The 23,642-nt window shown below is 31.6% G+C and overlaps 2 protein-coding genes across 2 annotated transcripts in view; one reads left to right on the forward strand and one right to left on the reverse strand.

Annotated features, from left to right (window-relative positions):
* LOC143049636 (uncharacterized) overlaps nucleotides 1-23,642 on the forward strand; it is a 193,982-nt gene that overhangs the window by 114,847 nt on the left and 55,493 nt on the right. The gene's annotated exons all lie outside the window — the stretch shown is intronic.
* Nucleotides 1,120-22,139, reverse strand: LOC143048764 (centrosomal protein of 162 kDa-like). The gene is made up of 13 exons (XM_076222637.1): nucleotides 22,077-22,139; nucleotides 21,318-21,368; nucleotides 20,688-20,837; nucleotides 19,916-20,077; nucleotides 19,534-19,617; nucleotides 18,840-19,067; nucleotides 18,004-18,229; nucleotides 17,340-17,522; nucleotides 15,933-16,117; nucleotides 14,521-14,628; nucleotides 10,773-10,889; nucleotides 10,412-10,561; nucleotides 1,120-2,490 (listed from the first exon to the last, which is right to left on the reverse strand). Exons 1-13 carry the CDS (start codon nucleotides 22,137-22,139, stop codon nucleotides 2,218-2,220), a joined length of 1,980 nt encoding a protein of 659 aa, XP_076078752.1. The 3' UTR covers nucleotides 1,120-2,217.

The raw sequence follows: 23,642 nt of genomic DNA on the forward strand, positions 1-23,642 counted from the left end.
TTAAATCATTCTATTACTCATAAGTGATAAATTCAAATGACAAAAACCATTAAATGTTTTTTTTTTTTCAAACCATTGACTGAACCTTGAAAATGAGGTCAGGGACAAAGGACATGTGACAAATGGAAACTTCATAACATAGGGCATCTGTATTGGTAAGAACTGTACACATTAGAGAGCCCATAAGGCAATTGTCCATATGAATAGGGGCATAACTCTTCTAAAAATTATTGATCGGCATTGGTTTACAAATTCGCCAAGACATTGTTGATATAAACCTATGATAAAAGTTTCATAAAAATCTGTCAAGAATTGTACATGTGAGAGCGCTTACAAGACCGGACCGACAGACGGACACCCAGTATTTCCATGTCTCCTGCAACGCGTAACGCAGATGACAAAAAGGGATATATCTGTCACTATGAATGTTCCGTTTGATGAGATAAATTTCATTTGTATACTTGGAAAATTTTTAATCATTTGCTGAGAACATAACTAAATATATCCTTGTATTGTAAAATGTATCTATAACATGTTTTTTTATGTCTATATGAAGCTTTGCTATAATTGTCCAAAATGGTCGTACTATGATAAATTGTTTCAATGAGATATGTGACCTAAAACCTTTTTCATGGAAATGAAAAAAAAATGGTTTTGGTAAATTTAGTAATGACACAGAATCCTTAGACATTTGAAGTAAATAAGATAAAGGTCAAAAGGTCAAAGTAAAATTCTACTCAATTTATAAAATATACAAATATATAATTGTAAATTTATTATAAATATTTTCATTTCATGTATACAATTTTGAACAATATGTTAAATAATGATAATGATAAATAAAATAAAATATATAATAAAACTAAAACAAAACTAAGTATTTGACACAACTTTTGTATGTCTTACAACATCATACAAAACCTCTCTAAGTAGTGGTCTTTATAGTCATTTCAAGAAGATATTTAATAATTAATTCTAGTACTGATCAGGAGACAATTCCTAAGAAATTATCTCCCTTTAATCAGGTTGATTTAATATTTGACATGTTTTATAAAGTACAACATCATACAAAAGTACTGTTAATTTTTTAAAACAGTATTAAAAAAAAACAGTAACTTCCAAATGGTATACAGAGTATACAACTCTTAAATGAGGCAACTCTAAACGTTCAATGGAAAATAAAGGGGAAACAACTGATCACATAATAAGAATTACCGATGGTTTTCTCAGAAATTTAAAAGGCCTTAAGGGTAACATTCAAATTGGTTATGGATTTTCATTCACATAGAATCAACCAAAAAAGCAAATATACTCCTGGATAAAATTTTTGCAACATTCATTAGATTTTGCAAATAAAAAATGATAGTTTGAAAAAGGACCCATATTCAACATACATTGTTAAACAAAACATAAACTGTCAAGAAATCTCTCAGTATGTCTGTAGAACATGGATGCCCACTCAACTATCATTTTCTATGCTCAGTGGACCATGAAATTGGGATCACAATTCTAATTTGGCATTCGAAATAGAAAGATCAAATCAAAGGGAATATGAGTACTATATTAAAGTTTCAAGTTGATTGGACTTCAACTTCATGAAAAACTACCTAGATCAAACACTTTAACCTGCGGACCAGAGGGCTGGACCAACGGACGGATGAACAATGAATAGACACAAAGATCAGAAAACATAATGCACCTTCTACTATTGTAGGTGGGGCATACAAAATAAAACAGATTAGGGAAAAATTATAAAGATTTCAGTGAAAAGTTGCATGTAACAAGCAAGATATATTAAGCAATTTCAAAGGTTTGTTTAACACAATTCCATGAAATGAGGTACAGGTATATGAACAGTTATAAAACGTGTTGTTTTGTGAAACATAAACAAAAATACACATGTGACAAATAGAATGCACCACATCATTAAATTGTGTAGAAATTTTATTATTGATACAACCACAACATCTGCATAATTCTTAAAAAGAAGTTAAAGACATTGGTCAAATAATTGACAAAAATATTTTTTAAATTGATACCAAATATAAGTTTTCCTCTTTTCCTGATTATAATTTGGTTGTCTTTTCTTAAAACAGATCATGGACTACAGTTATATAATAAAGAATACCATAATATAAAGTTTTCAATCTCTTGAAAATATATAGGACGGAATATTAATACAAATTTTAAATTGATAAAACTACTAAAGAGCTACTGCTATGACACTGCTGCACTGACAGGTATTACAACTCCTTGTTTTTGGAGTAATTTTAAAACGTCTAATATGGAATCCAATTCTGTTCTAAATCTTTGGATTTCACTATTTTTAGAATCTACAATTCCTTTCCATTTATTTGCTTCCTGGTCCATTTCCACTGAAGCTGTGTGTTTGGCATTTTTTATAATTTGATGCAGTTCAAGTTCACGTGTTTCACGTTTTTTCTCCATTTGAATTATCTTCTGCTGAATTGATTCAAAATGTTTCATTTCCTATAACAAACAAAAATATGTATAACATTATAAAGGGCAAAACATTTAGGCAAGGCACTCTTAGTCAACATTTATGGCGGGCACTTCTATTCAACATATAGGCAAGGCACTCCAAGTCAATATATTGGCAAGGCACACCTAGGCAATATTAATAGGCTAGGCACTCCTAGTCAACACTCCTTTCAACAGTAAGGGCATACTACACAGAAACAATCCTACAATATTATTTCCTATAAATATTCACATTAAGGTGGTACCTAACACTTTCACTTAAATTAATTTGGCTCGTTTAATTTTCATAAAATTTTCACAAAGTATTTACTTTGACTATTCAACAAAAATGTAAAAATATCAAAAATTTTAAACCAACCGTTTTGTCAGAAAAAATACACTGGTTATATAGCAATTTGACAAGAACCAATTTTGATCATTGAGAAGCTTAATATTCCTTTTACAAAACAACGTAATTAAAACGTTTAGCTGACTTTACAGAGTTATCTCCCTGTAGTGTTAGGTACCACCTTAAATAAATAAAAATATTATTCAATAATTCTTATATGATATGCATATTAGGGTATACGTTGATATGATTGTTTGAGAGGACTTCTGGTACTTGTTCTTGACATTGTTTATTTTTCGATAGACGACGTTGACCGAACTTCTTTTTGTAACCAATGTAAACTAGATAGCAGCCTTAATGAGACAATCTGGATCAATGTTTACAAAATATGTTTACACTTCGCTTTTATTGTTTTAAAATTAGATACTAACACGAAACATCCCTTTGAATGATAATAAGAGTTTTTGCACTTTATTATTTATCAGATTGCAAATTTCATTGATCACACATTTTTACGTTAACCTACACATGTATTCATGCGCCAGGTCTATTCAATGACACAAATATACAATTTACGTGTGATAGAGGTTACGATTGTGGAAAAATATATTCTGTATCGCCAATTTTAAAGGATCATGAGGAATAAACAGCTTTTTAAAGGAATTTATTGGTGTATAAACTGTACCAAGTCACTCACAAACATATCATAAAATAACTTTTATTTGTTTGTGAGTGAATTGGTCGAGTTTTATACACCAATTTACCTTTATTAGAAACCCCAAAACCAAAGCATTTTAAAGACAGGGATGTTGTTATGATATTGTAAATTACTAATTATTATGTTTATTTATGTTGGCCTAATTTGTGTTGTATGGCCTGATAGTTGTTTACCAAATAATCTTATAACTGTGCAGTTTATGAATGATTGGAACTTTCTAGAATGATCCTGATAAAAGATGCGTAATTTAAACTTCTACGTTATTCCAGAAACTTCCGTTGTAACTTTCCAGGATTTTCCACAATGTTCCATTATAGAGTGTTCTAGAATTTTCCATGACAACACTATATATACAGACACTAAAGTTAAACTCTCATAATTAAACTTGGACATAGACATTGATAGACATTAGTATTCACAGCATTTGGATTGACACTTTTATTCTACAAACAACATCATACTGGATTGTGACATTAGTAGTGAACGTAATATTCAAATTGGATTCCGAAAGATTTCCGGATACAGATAAAGATAACAGATTGGACTCATATTTTGACAGTTAAGTTAACAGTAATATTTGTGTAATACCTTTTGTAAACTTTTGTATATTAAATATTGTTAAATTTTACTATTGATTTGTGTCTTTTGTTGGCTACAATTTAAAGGCGATTTCTGGCCGTAACAGAAATTGGGGGCTCGTCCGGGATAACGAAAATATCTTTTTCAAAATTTATTCAATATTTTTATTATAACTAGCCAACAAAATTCTACAAAATGGCATTTGATGCTGGTAAATTTTTGAAAACGCCAGACCTGGAGAGTTTTGATAATTTAAAGAAAGAGGAATTAGTGTTGCTTGCTAAAGAACTGAAATTAGTTTTTAAAGTATCTATGAGAAAACAAATTATAAAAAATTTGGTTATAGACAAATTAGTTGACTCAGAAATTTTAGGTGAAGAGGCTCTTGAACTTAAGGTTGAAAATATTGACGCCTTTAAATTAAAACAGCTTGAATTAGAACATGAACTCAAACTAAAAGAATTGGAAATGAAGGAGATGGAGAAAAGAAAAGAAGCTGAATTTAAATTAAAACAAGCAGAACTGGAAATGAAGGAAAGGTTGGAAATAGAGAGAAAAGAAAAAGAAGATGAATTTAAATTAAAAGAATTGGAAATGAAGGAGAGGGAGAAAATAAAAGAAGATGTATTAAAATTAAAAGAACTTGAAATGAGAGAAAGGCTAGAGATGGAAAAACTGAAAATTGAAATGGTCAAAGAAGAAAGCAACACTAAAGTCCAGTCGAAATCAGATTATTTTGATGCAGCAAAAAATATACGTTTGGTTCCGAAATTTTGTGAAAAAACAGTTGATAAATATTTTCCACAGTTTGAGAAAATTGCTAATAATTTGAAATGGCCAATGCCGTATTGGACTACGATGCTGCAAAGTGTTTTTGAGGGTAAGGCAGCTGAAATATACTCCGCACTTCCATCAGAAAAAAGTTCTGATTATGACACTGTGAAACAGGAAATTTTGAAAGCCTATGAGCTAGTACCAGAAGCATATAGACAGAAATTTAGATCTTATAAAAAGTTTGATTCGCAAACATATGTGGAATTTGCTCGGGAAAAAGAAGATCTATTTGATAAATGGCTTACTTCAAAGAAAACAAAAAACAATTTTGATCAACTAAGACAATTGATGTTATTAGAAGAGTTTAAACAATGTGTTCATTCAGAATTAAAAACACATTTAGACGACAAAACTGTTGAGTCAATACATGATGCGGCTGTAATTTCAGATAATTATACTCTTTCACATAAAAGAAGTTTCAAGAGTCAAAATGTTAATACTTCCAGTGGAAATTACAAAAATCAAAGCACTGAGCGTACTGATAGTAAGCCTGTTCCACAGAATAAGAGTCAGTCCAGTTATAATATGTCTAGTCCAAAATTTGATACTTTTGAGAAGAAGTCACTGACTTGTGCTTATTGTAAGAAGATTGGTCACCTGATGGCTGATTGTTTTAGACTCCAGAAGAAGAATGAACGAGATAATAAGCCGAAGACCAGTGCTTGTACGACACCTTATATTACCAGTACATTGGAATGTCCTGCGAGTCAGGCTTTTAAGTCCAGTTTTTGTGATTACATGGAGGAATACAAACCCTTTATGTCTGATGGGTTTGTTTCTATTGTTGATGATACCACTCTTCAGCCTATTAAGATTTTACGGGACACTGGAGCTTCTCAGTCTTTATTGTTAGAAGGTGTGTTGCCTTTGTCCGAGAAGACTTCTGTTGGTGCCTCCGTTTTGTTACAAGGTGTAGAGTTAGGTTGTATAGATGTTCCTCTCCATCGTATTTATCTGAAGTCAGATTTGATAACTGGACCAGTTATTGTAGGTGTTCGTCCTAATCTCCCTGTAGAGGGTGTTACCTTATTGCTAGGAAATGATCTAGCTAGGAACAAAGTGGTTGCTGAACCAATTGTTACCAGTGAACCGGTGGTGGATGTTAAATCACCTGAAGATGATGCTGAATTGTATCCAGCTTGTGTTGTTACTAGGGCGATGGCTAGAAAACAACAAGATGAGAATTTGCAAGAAGACCAGTTTGATTACATGGACCTTTCTGACACTTTTATAGCTGATATTGAAGATCCTGGTAACTCAGAAAAGGCTATTATAAAACCACCTAGTGTTAACAAAAATGTTATTATGCCATGGCCAGATGTAAACAGCCATTCATTAGACCGAAATAATTTACTCGAAGAACAACATAAAGACCCTGAGGTTCTTCAGCTCAGCCAGAGGGCTCAACCACAGGAGGAAGCAGACAAAGTGGCCGAATGCTATTAACATCAGGACAGTATTTTAATGAGGAAGTGGAGGCCTCCTGATGCTACCCCAGAGGAGGAATGGAGAGTGCTATACCAAGTGGTGGTGCCTAAAATTTATAGACAAGAAATTATTGGTCTTGCCCATGACACCCCCTTGGCTGGACACTTAGGTATAAGGAAGACTTGCCTTAAGATCTTGCAGCATTTTTACTGGCCTAAACTTAGAAATGATGTTGCAGAATACTGCAAATCATGTCATATATGCCAGGTTGTTGGTAAACCTAACCAGAAAATACCACCAGCACCACTTCTGCCTATTCCAGCCTTTGACGAACCTTTCAGCAGAGTTCTAATTGACTGTGTTGGACCTTTACCAAAGACCAAGACTGGAAATGCATATTTATTGACAATTATGTGTACATCTACCCGCTTTCCTGAAGCTATTTCGCTCAGAAATATCAAGACACCTACTATCGTCAAAGCTTTGATCAAATTTTTCACATTAGTAGGACTTCCTAAGTCTATACAGTCCGACCAGGGATCAAATTTCATGTCAGGTTTATTTCAGCAAGTCGTATACCAGTTAGGGATTGCTCAGTACAGATCAAGTGCTTATCATCCAGAATCTCAAGGTGCCTTAGAACGTTTTCATCAAACATTGAAGAACATGATTAGAACTTTTTGTCTTCAATTTGACCGAGACTGGGATGATGGAGTTCACTTTCTACTTTTTGCGGTTCGAGAGGCTGTTCAAGAATCCCTTGGATTTAGTCCCTTTGAGTTGGTATTTGGTCATACTGTAAGGGGACCGTTAAAATTGATTAAGGAAAAGTGGCTCACTGAACATACTGACTTGAATCTTTTAGACTATGTATCTAGATTTAAAGAAAAATTGTATACTGCTTGTCAAATTGCTCAGAAAAACTTAAAAAATGTACAGAACAAGATGAAAATATGGTATGATAAAGATGCCAGGGACAGAGTTTTTGAGCCTGGTGATAGCGTACTTGTATTTCTGCCTGTCCCTGGACATCCTTTACAGGCTAAATATTGTGGTCCTTATACAATAGAGAGTAAAATTAATGATTTGAATTATATTGTAAAAACTCCAGGTCGGCGCAAACAAAATAGAGTGTGTCATATTAATATGTTAAAACCATATTTTGAGCGTACTAATGTTCTATGTGATAGTAAACCAGTTGCCACTTTAGGCATGGTTAAATTTGAGAACAATCATGACAAACCAGATGTAATTGAACCAATTTTTAGTTGTAGAACTATGGAAGAGACAGTTAGATTGAAAAATTCAGAAATTTTGTCAAATTTAGATTCAAAACTTGCACATCTGTCTTTTGATCGTAGAGAAGAAATAAAAACTTTGGTATTTTCTTATAAAAATCTTTTTCCAGATGTGCCAAACAAAACCACTGCTGTTTGTCATGATGTTGATGTCGGAGATGCTTGTCCAATTAAGCAACATCCTTACAGGCTCAATCCACTCAAACTTGAAGTTATGAGAAAAGAAATTAAATATATGCTTGACAATGATATTATTGAGCCGAGTAACAGTGAATGGAGCTCTCCTTGTCTCCTTGTGCCAAAATCAGATAAAACTTTTCGTTTCGTGACTGATTTCAGAAAAGTAAATTCAGTCTCAAAATCTGATTCCTATCCGATTCCAAGGATAGACGATTGTATTGACAATATTGGTCAAGCAAAATTTGTGAGCAAATTTGATTTATTGAAAGGTTATTGGCAAGTTCCATTGACACAGAGAGCTCGTGAAATATCAGCTTTTGTTACACCAGATGGCTTATTTCAATATACTGTAATGCCATTTGGCATGAAAAGTGCTCCAGCTACATTTCAAAGAATGATCAATAATGTTATAAAAGATTTAGACTGTTGTTATGCTTATATTGATGATCTTATTGTATGTAGTGATAGCTGGGAACAGCATTTAACACATTTGTATGATACTTTTGATAGATTGTCATATTCAAATTTGACTGTTAATCTTGGTAAAAGTGAATTTTGTCAGGCCACTGTTGATTATTTAGGGCATACAGTTGGCCAAGGTCAAGTAAAACCTATTATGGCTAAAGTGGAAGCTATTTCCACCTCCTACAAATAGAAAACAACTTATGAGATATTTAGGCATGATAGGATTTTACAGGAAATTCTGTTCAAATTTTGCTACTGTTGTTCAACCATTGACTCATCTTTTACGGAAAGATTCTAAATTTATCTGGAGCGGAAATTGTCAAAAAGCTTTTGAAAATAGCAAATCACTTTTAATTAATAGTCCAGTTCTGATTACTCCAGACTTTGAAAAACAATTTAAACTTGCCGTTGATGCAAGCGATGTAGGAATAGGAGCTGTTTTATATCAAGAGACAGATGATAATGTTGAAAAACCTATATCATATTTTTCTAAGAAATTAGATAAACATCAGAAAAATTATTCAACTATTGAAAAAGAGTGTTTTGCAATGTTGTCAGCACTTCAACATTTTGATGTATATTTGAATCCCACTGTATATCCTATTCTTGTTTATACTGATCATAATCCTCTCACCTTCATGCATAAAATGAGAAACAAGAATCAGAGGTTGACTAGGTGGAGTTTATTGTTACAGGAATATGATGTAATTGTAAAACATATTAAGGGTAAAGATAATGTAATAGCTGATGCTTTATCTAGAGCTTATTAAATCACTTTGTATATATTATGTATTTTTGTTCATATTGTTCATGATAAATTTTTGTTACACTAAAACTTCTTTTAAGGGGGGAGGTGTTATGATATTGTAAATTACTAATTATTATGTTTATTTATGTTGGCCTAATTTGTGTTGTATGGCCTGATAGTTGTTTACCAAATAATCTTATAACTGTGCAGTTTATGAATGATTGGAACTTTCTAGAATGATCCTGATAAAAGATGCGTAATTTAAACTTCTACGTTATTCCAGAAACTTCCGTTGTAACTTTCCAGGATTTTCCACAATGTTCCATTATAGAGTGTTCTAGAATTTTCCATGACAACACTATATATACAGACACTAAAGTTAAACTCTCATAATTAAACTTGGACATAGACATTGATAGACATTAGTATTCACAGCATTTGGATTGACACTTTTATTCTACAAACAACATCATACTGGATTGTGACATTAGTAGTGAACGTCATATTCAAATTGGATTCCGAAAGATTTCCGGATACAGATAAAGATAACAGATTGGACTCATATTTTGACAGTTAAGTTAACAGTAATATTTGTGTAATACCTTTTGTAAACTTTTGTATATTAAATATTGTTAAATTTTACTATTGATTTGTGTCTTTTGTTGGCTACAATTTAAAGGCGATTTCTGGCCGTAACAATGTTTAAATAAGTAGAAATTTAAGGAGCTTTATGACTTTCCCCTGGAGAAAAAAAATCCCATTTTGAAAAAAAAAATGGCTTAAAATTATTCCCAAAAAGACAACTTATTTCCCCAACAGTGCAGTCTCAGTAGTAATTGTGCACGAATACGAACTGAAAAAACTCATTTAAACCATTTTCATGCCTAAAATGACTATATGTGCAGATTTGAGGGTCTATTTATGTATCATCACTGACAATAAGGGGTCTTATTTCAAATGAGGGTTTATCTCTTGAAAAAGGGTCTTCAAATTGAAGATCCAGTCAAATTCATGGTTTATAATAAATTTCCCAATTTGATAAAAATGACGCACATTTTCCCAATAAAAAGGGTAGAGGTAGTTTTCAAAAAAGCGAACAATATCACTGAGGACAGCAAAAACAAAAATATTTCAAAGGCATGCCAGAGATGTTTAAATAATGAGAAGTATACTTTTCTAAATTCCTATCAGTATTCAAGTTTGATATACATGTTTAAAGTAAAAAACAAGCAAATAACTAATGTCTCAATTGACCCCTTTTATTTTGTGCAATTCAAGACAAATTTCCTGATGAAGGGGTTAAGATATATCACCAGAGTAACAGTACTTACTGGAGTGTGGAATTTCTTTGCCTCACGTAATTCCTCTTTCAGTTTGTCAATTTGGTTTTCTAAACTGGCATTCTGTATTCGAAGTATAGAAAGTTGTTCTGAATCTAAATGTGATTTATTTAACTGCTCTTTCAAATGTTTTATCATCACCTAAAAAAAAAGAAATTTATGATCATTTATTTTAATAATTTACTGTTTTATTCATCAAATGTACAAGCCATTAACACAGAAAGATGAATAACTTTTTATAAAATTATAAAACAGAAAAGAAGGTTAAGATTACTTTTAACTCACTGTAACTTGGATGGAGAGCTGTCTCATTGGCATTCATACCACATCTTCTTATCTAATGCATTCTTACCTGTTGAGCATCTGTTTTTGATTGTAACTCTGCCATTTTAGAGGCAGAATGTTGTAAAGCGTTGTCAGCCAAAAATTTCTGTAGCTCCCTCTGGTGTGAAGATCTTAGTACACCAATCTGTGAAAAGATAAATTTCAAGACATTTTAACTATATAAAACAAATAGTTCAATTTTGATTGGTGATTGGATGGCAGTTTAATGTCAAGTGACAAACCAGGTGCTCCGCAGGGCGCAGCTTTATACGACCGCAGAGGTCGAACCCTGAACAGTTGGGGCAAGTATGAACAAAACATTCAAGCGTGATACAGCTCTGAATTTGGATTGTGATCAAATTTATGACATTACATGTTTTTTTTTACACAAAACAAATGTCAAGATTTTACAAATCAATTAAAGATTTCTTCTTCAAACTTATTTAAATCTAAAATTAAATAGTTGACACAGCATAGGTTTCTGACACAGAATGAATGTGGTCTAATGAACTTTGTTTGCCTTTGAGCAATTCACTATGCTGTTGAATATTAATCCTCTCAAAAAAATGTTTGAAGAAATTTTCTTTTTATTTATGAAATCTGAAATGACAAAAATTAAACCCCCCCCTCCTTTTTTCACATCCCCGTTTCCCTTTTTCCAAAACTGATATCAATTCAAATTTCTCATGGAGTTTGCAACAATAACTACTCTTTTAAATACATCATAAAATATTAAAATGTAAAATAAAGTGCTTGTTATCACTGAATGGTAAAGATTGGTTGGTAGTAAAAGTGAATATACATTGTTTATTGTATAAAACAATAAAAAAAACTTCATCAGCAACATTTTATATTGGCAAATTTCCAATGAAGTTATTTACATAAAGTTATTGGCAAATAAAAATAGAAAATGACATCATAGTCATGTCTGGCAAATGTCCAACATACATTATCTAAAAACATTTTAGATATGATAAGGAAAAAAAGCTTCACCAGCAACATTTTATATTGGCAAATTTCCAATGAAGTTATTTACATAAAGTTATTGGCAAATAAAAATAGAAAATGACATCATAGTCATGTCTGGCAAATTTCCAACATAGATTATCAACTACTATTCTATACAAAGAAAGATAACTCCAATTGAAAATTAATTGCTATTGCACAATATTGTGCAATTAGATATTTCTTGCTATTGTGCAATACTGTGCAATTGAAAAATGCTATTGCACAATACTTGATATGGAATCCTGATTTGGACCAACTTGAAAACTGGGCCCATAATCAAAAATCAAAAGTACATGTTTAGATAAAGCATATCAAATAAGCCCAAGAATATAATTTTTGTTAAAATCAAACTTAGTTTAATTTTGGACCCTTTGGACCTTAATGTAGACCAATTTGAAAACTGGACCAAAAATTAAGAATCTACATACACAGTTAGATTTGGCATATCAAAGAACCCATTTATTCAATTTTTGATGAAATCAAACAAAGTTTAATTTTGGACCCCCATTTGGACCAACTTGAAAACTAGGCCAATAATTAAAAATCTAAGTACTTTTTTAAATTCAGCATATCAAAGAACCCCAAGGATTCAATTTTTGTTAAAATCAAACTAAGTTTAATTTTGGACCCTTTGGACCTTAATGTAGACCAATTTGAAAACGGGACCAAAAATTAAGAATCTACATACATAGTTAGATTATGCATATCAAAGAACCCCAATTATTCAATTTTTGATGAAATCACACAAAGTTCAATTTTGGACCCTTTGGGCCCCTTATTCCTAAACTGTTGGGACCAAAACTCCCAAAATCAAACCAAACCTTCCTTTTATGGTCATAAACCTTGTGTTTAAATTTCATAGATTTCTATTTACTTATACTAAAGTTATGGTGCAAAAACCAAAAATAATGCTTATTTGGGCCCCTTTTTGGTCCCTAATTCATAAACTGTTGTGACCTCAACTCCAACAATCAATCCCAACCTTCCTTTTGTGGTCATAAACCATGTGTTTAAATTTCATAGATTTCTATTTACTTATACTAAAGTTATTGTGCGAAAACCAAGAATAATGCTTATTTGGGCCCTTTTTTGGCACTTAATTCCTAAACTGTTGGAACCAAAACTCCCAAAATCAATCCCAACCGTCCTTTTGTGGTCATAAACCTTGTGTCAAAATTTCATAGATTTCTATTCACTTAAACTAAAGTTATAGTGCGAAAACCAAGAAAATGCTTATTTGGGCCCTTTTTGGCCCCTAATTCCTAGAATGTTGGGACCAAAACTCCCAAAATCAATCCCAACCGTCCTTTTGTAGTCATAAACCTTGTGTCAAAATGTCATAGATTTCTATTCACTTAAACTAAAGTTATAGTGCGAAAACCAAGAAAATGCTTATTTGGGCCCTTTTTGGCCCCTAATTCCTAGAATGTTGAGACCAAAACTCCCAAAATCAATCCCAACCGTCCTTTTGTGGTCATAAACCTTCTGTCAAAATTTCATAGATTTCTATTCACTTAAACTAAAGTTATAGTGCGAAAACCAAAAAAATGCTTATTTGGGCCCTTTTTGGCCCCTAATTCCTAGAATGTTGGGACCAAAACTCCCAAAATCAATCCCAACCTTCCTTTTGTGGTCATAAACCTTGTTTTAAAATTTCATTGATTTCTATTATCTTTTACTAAAGTTAGAGTGCGAAAACTAAAAGTATTCGGACGACGACGATGATGACGACGAAGACGACGACGCAAACGTGATAGCAATATACGACCAAAAAATTAAAATTTTTGCGGTCGTATAAAAACATGCATTTACAGGACAAGAACATGTTAGGGTGATATTTCTATCAAGTTATCTTACTGTTGATTTTTATTTGTAAATAATCAATTTGCTTATAGTCTAGAATTTTAGTTTATTGAAGGACCTTGTGTCTAATTTTTAAAATATGCTTTGTCCTTTCTTTGGTTGTCTCTTTGACACATTCCCTGTTTCCATTCTCAATTTTATTTAAACAAAAAATATTTGAATAACCTCTCGCCACGATATAGCCTTTTTGTGCTTATGAGGCGTAAAGCAACCAACAATCAATCAATCATGTTACTGTGATATGAGTATACAAGACAGACAAATTGAGCCTGAGTTTTAACTTGCTATTTCCCAACAGTCTGCAGGAAGACATGTCATCTTACCTTTACAAATTATTCTGACTCGGGGCAAGCAGTCTTTGCTCTTCCTCCTTAATGCTATATGATTTACAGTCTTTATATTGACCAAGGCGAAACGCAAACTCAAAAATGCTACTATATTTGTTTTATCACAAAAATATATAATCGACCCACAAGGTTATATTAAGAGGAACAAACTAAATAGAAAGGCAGCTTTTATTTACCTTCATGGTTACTTTATTCCCATGAGATGCTGATGTAGCTTTTTTCTATGGAAGTGATCTCAACATGCAATTTATCTTTTTCACAAAAAATTATGATAACAAATCCCGTAAGGAACTCCAATTTAGTCTCCCATTCCAAACCTCATCATAAATTGTTTAAAAGTCAATCATTCAAAAGTGTATCATGCTTTTATCACACCATTTTACAATTAAATCATTAATGTGCTTAACTTTCATCTAAGTATCAATCACAATATGGATCAAATACTTAGATACAAAATCATTGTAATTAACAAACGCTCTGCAATTTACCAACCAAAGTCCCTTTTTATAGATTATGATAACTCATACTAATAAATCTACATATGTATGTCACTGGTACCTGTTCTTCATATTTTTCTCTTGTTTTACGATTCTTATCTTCAAAATGAGCCTGATATTTCTGTAGTTCTATCCTATGTGTATCTACCTCTAGCTGTAGTTCATCAACCTAACAAAAGATATATAATGACAATTTATTCATTCTGTTAGTTAGTAATAGTACTTTTCCTTTAACTAAATGAGGGAAGCAAGATTTATTTCCTTAAATTGAATGGGGCATCAAGAGAAATTTGCCTTGAACTGAGTGAGAAGTCACAGAAGTAACTCTGTACACTCTAATTCTATCAAATATTTGTATATTTTAATGAATCAGCTTTTTTAATGATCATTTTAAGTATTACTAATTAAGAGTCATTCTATCAGATACCAACTGATTTATATAAAAAGACATAGAGATTTATTGGTGATTACTGTGGATTCATTTATTTTCGTGGGTATCAATTTTCGTGGATAGAGAAAAAAAGACATTTCGTGGTATACGTAAATTCGTGGATCGCTGATAACAAAAAAAAAAAAAATCAGATACGTAATTCGTGGATTTGTTTTTGATTTAGGAGATCATATAACCTCCTTGGTTTAATCAATAATAAAACAAACAAAAAAGAAGGAATTCATTGAAAAAGTTTTGAATTGTCAAAATCCTCGCTTGGTCATTTTAGGTTAAAGTGCTCATTGAAAACTTCTATTACAATAATGGACAGAGACAACTAATTATTTGTTTGTTTTTACAATTTATAAATGCTTGTCGGAATTCTATAAGGCAATCAAAACTTTATGATTGAAAGCTCATTTCCCTAATCACGATATAATAAACAGTCATATAAGTAAAAGGTGTGAAAATAAATGTTCCTGTCATAAACAATATTACCTACGGACAATATCCCCGTACTTAATCCTATTGATTTTCAATCACTAGTAAACCAAACTATGACACGATAATTAACAATTTATTTTCCATGAACAGTTTTAATCAATTTTAAAAAGTAAATTATCACTGATATTCGATATATTTATTATTGATTTAATTAAACTACTTGTATCTTCTTTCAATAAAAAACACGTGTTATGTTACAATATTTATCGCTAGTCAACACTATACTAGAACTGCATAACATAACCGGAAATAAACATCCGACTCCATACACATTTATCGGGATTATTCTTCGTTGAATTCTTAAATTCGTGGTTCGCTGTGACCCATGAAACCCATGAAAATTGGTATACCACGAATAAAAATGAATCCACAGTATTAGGGACTTTAGTTGATTGATAACTGCTGTTTATCCAATGGCAAATATCATGCAAAAACAATATATGTCTGTTAAGAGTTACACACTTAAAAAAAATATAGGTTTGGTAGGTAAGTATATTTTAATGAATCAAAGACATGTAGACTCTAAGAGAAAACCATACCTTTGATTTCAACACTTTGTTTTCTTTTATCACATCAGATATATGAGTTCTATCAGCAAATGTTTCTGGTTGATATTGTTTGACATTCACTCTCTCTGTGAATCCATTCGTTTCAGATAAAACTTCTGTTTCATCTTCATCCATCTTTCTTGTCTTTCCTTTACCTTTAATCTTCTTATTTTTATCTAACAATATAAACATATAGTTGAATACTATGTTAAACTTAATATGTATTCTGTTTTTCGGTTGTTGGGTTTCTATCTGAAGGAGGAAGGCCTATGCAATGTATCACATAGTATTTATATTGTAGTAATATTTATATAAATATTTAAACAAAGATAAAACATAAATTCTAATATTACGTTCTTCTTAAGGTTTGGGTACAAAGCCATGTTCTAATTCGAATAAAACATGGACTACACGTGATTGATGTCATAATTGAAATTGCAACATAAGATGAATTTTGAACAATGCCAGAGATCCAAAAGGACATTTTTGTTGGTGTTGCTCGCTAGGAAATTAAATAAAAACATTTTAAAAGTAAGTTTAAATGTTTCTGTTCTTTTTTATTGATAAACTTTTGATTTTTCTATAACGTTTTAGTTCATCAAATCAAAATGGTGACATTTCGAGCGTCTACTATAGGTTCGCTTCGAAGTACAAAAGTTCAAAATATTCCGATTAGAATCGAAATAATTCTATCATGTCATGCTTTATGCTCATTTTAACATGAGTAGGCATTATATTTGTAAACATTTAATACCTCGCTAACGCTCAGTATTACGATATTAACAAATATAATGCCTACCCATGTTAAAACGAGCATAGAGCATGGCATGAAAGAATTATTTCTTAAACAATCTATAGAACATTTATTTCTATATTTTAAATAAGTTAGAATACAAGACTTGACCTGATCAATTGATTTTTTTAATAGGCTAAAGGCAAACAGTACCATCTGTAAATGAACACACAAAAACATGCACAACCTCTCCCGCCCCCTTCTAAAAAATTATTAATACCAAATAAAATAATCACATACTCTTTCAACTGAAAGTCTGGCTAACTCTGTGACTCTTACAAATATAAGTCTGAATGTTCCCAATGTCAAGGAGAAAAAAAGCATGACAGGACAAACAGTAGTTTAGTTGATTAAATACTAAAGATTGAACAAAAGAAGCCCATTAGAATACCATAATTAGGTGGACCAGACATTGAAAAAACTCAATAGAAAGAAAAAAAGTTTTTTAAAACAGTTAACCTTTAAAACTTTTGGTTGGGTAAAATAAACTTAGCTTTCTATCAATTTTAAACATTTGTTTTTTAATCATCATTGTAGAGACATTATTTGTATAAAAACAGGTACACTCTAAGAGTACAGTTTAATACTATACATTTCATATTTACCTGTATCATTGGTAAAACCATTAACAAGGTACAAATGTTTTTCTTTCCTCAGCCTCTCTATGGATTTCTGTAAGATTTGAAGGTCATGGTTTTTACTCTCAATCTCTGCACGGAAGACTTTGACTTGGTTCTTCAGATCTATTTCTTGATCCTTCGACATCTTCAGTTCATTTTTCAGTGATACTAAAATCCGATACAATTTTAAATATATTATTTGCCATATTAATATTATATTTCCTCTTTTTATCAATAAACTTCATTTTACTTTTACTATAATCAATAATTAGTTAAGGATTTTTTCTTTGAAGCCCTGTCAGTGAGGAAATGTCTAAAACAAACTGGGCCTCGGTGGCCATGTGGTTTATGTAGTTACTACTGTAAAAACTAACCATTCAATACTGAGGTTGTGAGTTCAAACCAAGCTTAAAGCTGAAGAGGTTTATTAGTTTTCCTACCAAAGGTTGTGGTTTTCTTTGGGCAATTCGGCTTCCTCCACCAATAAATAGTAGCTGCCATGAAATAACCCAAAAGAGGTGCTATTATTCTTATCAAAGAGTTTCAGTTTTCACTAAAATTCAACTGAAAATATACATTGTATTCATTAGGAAATCTCTGTAGACTTTATAAATGCTAAAACTAGCTATTTCTTTATCATATATCATACCTTCTTGTGATGTTTCAGTTTTATTTAGTTCATTATTAAGGTTATTTATTTCTGCCTGCAGTTCAGCGACTTGTTTTTTATATCTTTCCCTGACACTGTCTAACTCTCTCTGTACAGCTAGGGTACTGGTATGTGGGTGGTCATATTCCTTTAGTGAGTTATCATCAGGTCTCTTGTAGAGGTGTAGCTGAGCCTCCAAATCTTTTATTCTGTCTTCGTATTGTAACTACAACAGGAAAACATACTGTAAATATTGCAATTTGGTGTCTGGCCAAGTTTAACGATATATAAAATGTTCTGAAATATCCCCTTATGGAATACATAGAACAAATCAGTACTACTGATGTTAAGATCTTGTGAATTTAACCCCAACATGAAAAGTTTGAAGAATGGAAATAACAACGCAGGAAAATATGCATTTCTTTATAGTATGTAACCAGGTAAGGACATTCATAATATAATCCAATTTTTTTTTTAATCTACATTTCTTAAATTAACATTTCACATTGCTCATCAAAGAAAACAGGGAATCAGATAATATTTAGATTGATACAAATATAAATCATGCTTTGTTACATTAGCATTTCAAGTTTTTGTTCTAGCTCCCACAGTAATATTTCTTATGAAAACAAGCCATCCTGATCAGAAATATAATTACGGCTACAGTCTAACAGTCTTTGTTGCTATTACTCCTCAGTCTTATCAGCCTCAAAGAACAGATTACTAACTTTAAAGACTTTTCCTGAGCTGTTAATATAAAAACACAACCTAACTGTCTATAAAGAATAGGACAATATGATAAAACTGTGGTATAGTATTCTTTATGAGTAAACTACCTTGACTGTGTGATATTTCTGTTCTACAGATCTCAACATTCTTTCCGACTCCTCATTTTTTGTTTCCAGCTCAGCCTCTAACTTCTTTAGCTGATTCTCCAACACAATGACAGTAGGTGTTCTTTCTAATGACCCTGGTTTCTCATCAGAAGCAATGGCTGCTGTCATAATTAGAGCTGGCAGAGAGTTTGGATGTCGTCGACGGATAATCTGCTCCATCTCTTTAACCTATGTTTAGATAGAAGATAGTTCATGTGATCAGTTAGGAAAAATGTTTAACCCAACTACATACTGTATGTACCTGTCATTTGCAAATCAGAATTCTGTCATTTCTAGGTTGTTGTTGGGGTGTGTCCTCCATATTTGTTTTTTTCCTTTATTTTTCTGGATTTTTTTAAAGATTTGTATGCTATTTCCTTTCTTTTGTATATATTATAACAGTTATTTTGCTAGTGCTCTTCATTTTTCCCCACTTTTAGATAAGGTTTTGGAAATGATAAAGGTTTTCAATTTGTAAAGGAAAATTTTTGTACCGAGGTAGAACACCAAGCTAATGAACGGTTTCAACAGGTGTCATAAACTGTTGGTATAGAATAATTCTCCTAATCATTTATACCAATCATTAAAAATATTTGCATTATCTAGAAATCCTTTGTTATTCCTGTGGCTAAGATGGTTTACTATTTAGTCTTACCTGCCGTTGCAAATCTTGAATTTTCTTGGCATCATTTGCTCTCTCTTTGGCTCTCGTTTTATTTTCTTCTTTCTTCTTTCCTGTCTAAAATTGGAAAACAATGATGATATATATCTTAATAAAGCTGTATGCCATGAACCTGGATTTTAAATAGAAATGTATTAAAAAATACACACGTCTGTACGACACAAATGGCCCTTATCACAAGTTTTTAAGGTCCATAGCCTGTAGTTTCCGCAAAAATTAGCAGAGCAAAACCAAATATAAACTCAATCTGTTACTCATCATAGTTACTCGCATACTAAAAATTGATCAATATGTGAAAGTGTTAAGTTATTTGTAGATAGATACACGATATATGTTTGATTAAACGTCAACATACCTCAGATTTTTTCTCCTCTATTCTGACTTTGAGTTTAGCTATTTCCTCCTCCTTTTCTTTCAGTATTTTAGCATCTTTGTCCAGGATCTGTTGATTTTCAGCATACCACTTCAGCTTTCGTGAGATTCTTTCATTCTCCTTTATGTATTTTTCATCTATTTCCTAAAAAATACATGTAAAGAGAGATAACTCTTTTAGTCAGCATTGTGTTTGTAAAAACCTTGGTTTCATTAAAACTTTTTAAGCATTTATGTGAAACAGAATTTAGGTAATCTGTGTTAATAGAGGACTAAGAATATTACTAAAGTCTGTTATCCTAGGTCTTTTTTTCAGATTTGGAAAAACAAAATGGTCTTAAGCCAGGTGAAACCAAAATTTGAAAACTTTGTCGATTTGCTGCTAATCTGCCAAGCTTGATACATTAAGGAGTAAGAAAAAAAAATGTTTGACTCTGAATCAGAATAATATCTCCTGTGAACTGTAAGCTTGTGAACTAGATCATTTTCAAAAACCCTTCACTAGGTGTAGGAGTAATGCAGGGAATGCACCTTCAAATCAGTCATTTACATGTTCATGTATGAATATGCATGTTATATTATTCACCACTATATTTTACACTAATCCGTCCATTCATCCATCAAAGGCTTAAACTCCATTTTTCATTTTCAATTTCAAAAAATATGTTTTAGTTTTTATTTATATAAGACTACATAGTGATATTGCCATTTATATCCTATCCTTATAATGGTTTATTTTTGATTTGCTGTCATACCTTAGCTTCCTCAGACTTCAATCCTTTAGATTCCTCCAGTTTTTTCCTCAGTTGTTCTTTTTCTTTAATAATCTGATCAATGTGTTGTTCTAACTCCACCTTAGTTTTCTGGAGGACTGTTAATTCTCTTTTGGCATTTTGCTCCTGTCTCTGTAAAGTTTATCATCATATAATTATTATCAATGTGTGCCATTGTGACATTAAATTGGTGTAAATCAATCAAAAGTATCTTTTGGTAAACAGTAGATAATTTCCATACAAATTTCATATAGAATAGGAATCAAAGATCTTGAATAGTGAAATATATTCACAATTTGTATAGACTCTGGCAATCTAGAGACTGATATAATATCTAAACATTTGACATCTTAGGACTATGGATTATTTACCCCTCGTGACCATCTTCCTTGCCCCTTTTTCATTCCTGTCAGTTTTGTCATATACTTAATTAATTTTTTAATAAATAAAATTCTACCCAAAGTTCCCTGAAGGATACATATGTTATTGTTTATAATAATATTGTCTGTATGCTATATGCCTCCTGGGGCCCTAATTTGGTAAATAAAAATATTCTATTCTATTCTATTTGTACTAAATATGACGCAAAATTTGCATATCTATCCAGAGTACCTGAGATTCCATAGTCTGATAACCCTTTTCTTTCTTAACAAAATTTTGCATCTAAAACAATATGTATAATGTGATATAAATTTCTACAAATTCAAAAAAAATTGCGCACATTTGTTATTGCAATTTTAAACTTTTAATATTTCAGGAATGATGCATTCAAATAATGAAACCAAATGTTTAATTGTGAGTGTTAACTTCTGCGAAATCTTTCTGTAATTTTTTTCATAAATTTAAATTATGCACAGCAGTATTTAAAACATTTTTTTTTTTTGAGTAATGCCATAAAAAATACTATTACAATAATAACCTTTGACACACTCCTCCTCTACCAAAAGCCGTCAAATAAAAAACTCTTCATAAAATTACTTTCAAACCCAGGTACATCCATTGAAGGTGGTACCCAACACCTTGACTAAAATTAATTTGGCTCGTTTAATTTTCTTAAAATTTTGACAAAATATTTACTTTGACCCTTTAAAAAATATAAAAATTTCAAAACAAATGAACCAATCACTTTCTCGGATACATTGGATACATGGAAGTTTGACAAAGACTAATTTTGATTATTGAGAAGCTCAATATTTCCTTAACAATACAACATGATTAAAACGTTTAGCTGATTTCACAGAGTTATCTCCCTGTGCTGTTAGGTACCACCTTAAGGAAAAAACATTATTACTTTTAGATAATCTGTAACCTACCTTTTGTCTTTCTATGCAACCTTTTCTCCTCCTCCAGTGATTCCTTCAACCTTCCAACATCATTGTCTATTCCAACAGATTTGTATCCCTTCCAACTGGCTGCTATTGATGACTCATCCATAGAATATTTGGCCTAAAACAAAATTATAAACTTTAACATCATTATTCATTTATTGATTCGCTAAAAGTGAAAGCCAAACTATAAGGAGCTGGGGTTAACTTGATACAGAATGATATGTCCAGATAGTATGACAAGTTTACCTACAAACTGTTACATTGCACAATAGCAGTTTATAATGTTCTAGTACAAAGCAGAGCAGCTGAATTCACCTCAAGTTTTTTTAAATATTTATATTGCTTAGTCTAAAGTATTCTATAAAGTGTTATGTGAACTTGTTCATGGTTACATCGTTTTTCATTTTTTGCCATTGCAGTGTCAGTTTTTTCATCCACTTACGAGTTTTTGAATGTCTCCACTTTTTAACATCTCCTAAACATACTGTAACCCTGACCTACATTGGTGTATAGTTGTTTAATTCTATAACATTTGGTGTCTGAAGGAGAGTTGTCTCATTAGAAATCATACCACATCCTCTTACTTTTATATAATATATACCCCTGATTATGTATGTAGCATTTTCTGCCTCACATTAAGCATGTTAAGCAGCCACAAATCAATCAATCTAAGTCTCAACTGATCTTAGTTTTACTCAAACATTTTTTTCTGGATGCAGATTCTTCTCATAAAAAGGGGAGACAATATTTTACCAAGCATCTAGTGTAATCATAACAACAGATTCTAATGAAGAATCATGTGACCATTTAAACTTATGTTAATATAAGCTACATTACAACAACAAAATTAAATTTCTCAAATATCAAAAGTCTTAAAAAAACAATGAAGGACTAGTTCCTGCCAATATTGCCAATATCAAAACTTGAACTAATTTTTTTCATAAGCAATAGCATATTAATTTTGATAAGCTTGATAGGTTCTCAAGTAGTTATTACACGAAAAACAACTTAAAGAGCCACTTCCCAACCAATCAAGTATCATAACTTCAAAATTTGACATATGAAAATAAGCCATATTGATTTGCCATATACATGAATTTTTTCATCAGGGACAACAAGTCAGAAATAAGAATTAGAAATGCATTGGTTCTGTGGTTTTTGCACTGAAACAACAAATGCAGCCCATCAATCATACTACCCACAAATACAGAAGTTGTCATTTGTTGATGTGGTTCATAAGTATTTCTCATTTCTCGTTTTTAAATAGATTGGACCATTGGTTTTCCCGTTTAAATGGTTTTACACTAGTCAAACTGGGACCCTTTATAGTAGTCCGATCGATTTGTGAAACAATTTCTCAGAAGGTGGTAAAAGCATCAAACTTTGCAGAGTTTTAGTTTAGGTCATAATAAACATTTATAGCTATGGACCCATTTCTAAAAATAAAAATGGCGGCTCTTGGTGGCCATTTTAAAATGGCTACCTGAAAATTAATAATGAAATATGAATAAAATTTGTAAAAATAAAATGACTTTACCTTTTGGTATAAAACTTGGTATATTTATCACTCATGATAAGGACTATAATCTGAGGACATCAGGTATTGAAT

This window comes from Mytilus galloprovincialis, chromosome 10, assembly GCF_965363235.1.
Source record: "Mytilus galloprovincialis chromosome 10, xbMytGall1.hap1.1, whole genome shotgun sequence".
Taxonomy (NCBI): domain Eukaryota; kingdom Metazoa; phylum Mollusca; class Bivalvia; order Mytilida; family Mytilidae; genus Mytilus; species Mytilus galloprovincialis.

What these genes read in the sequence shown, in the direction of transcription:
- LOC143048764 (XM_076222637.1), bottom strand. Translation starts at nt 22,139, where the DNA reads ATGGATGAGTCATCAATAGCAGCCAGTTGGAAGGGATACAAATCTGTT. An exon ending in CAAAAACAGATGCTCAACAG is followed by an intron (nt 10,562 to 10,772) that starts GTAAGAATGCAT and finishes CTTTTTTTTTAG; the next exon opens with GTGATGATAAAACATTTGAA. An exon ending in CAAAGAAATTCCACACTCCA is followed by an intron (nt 2,491 to 10,411) that starts GTAAGTACTGTT and finishes TGTTTGTTATAG; the next exon opens with GAAATGAAACATTTTGAATC.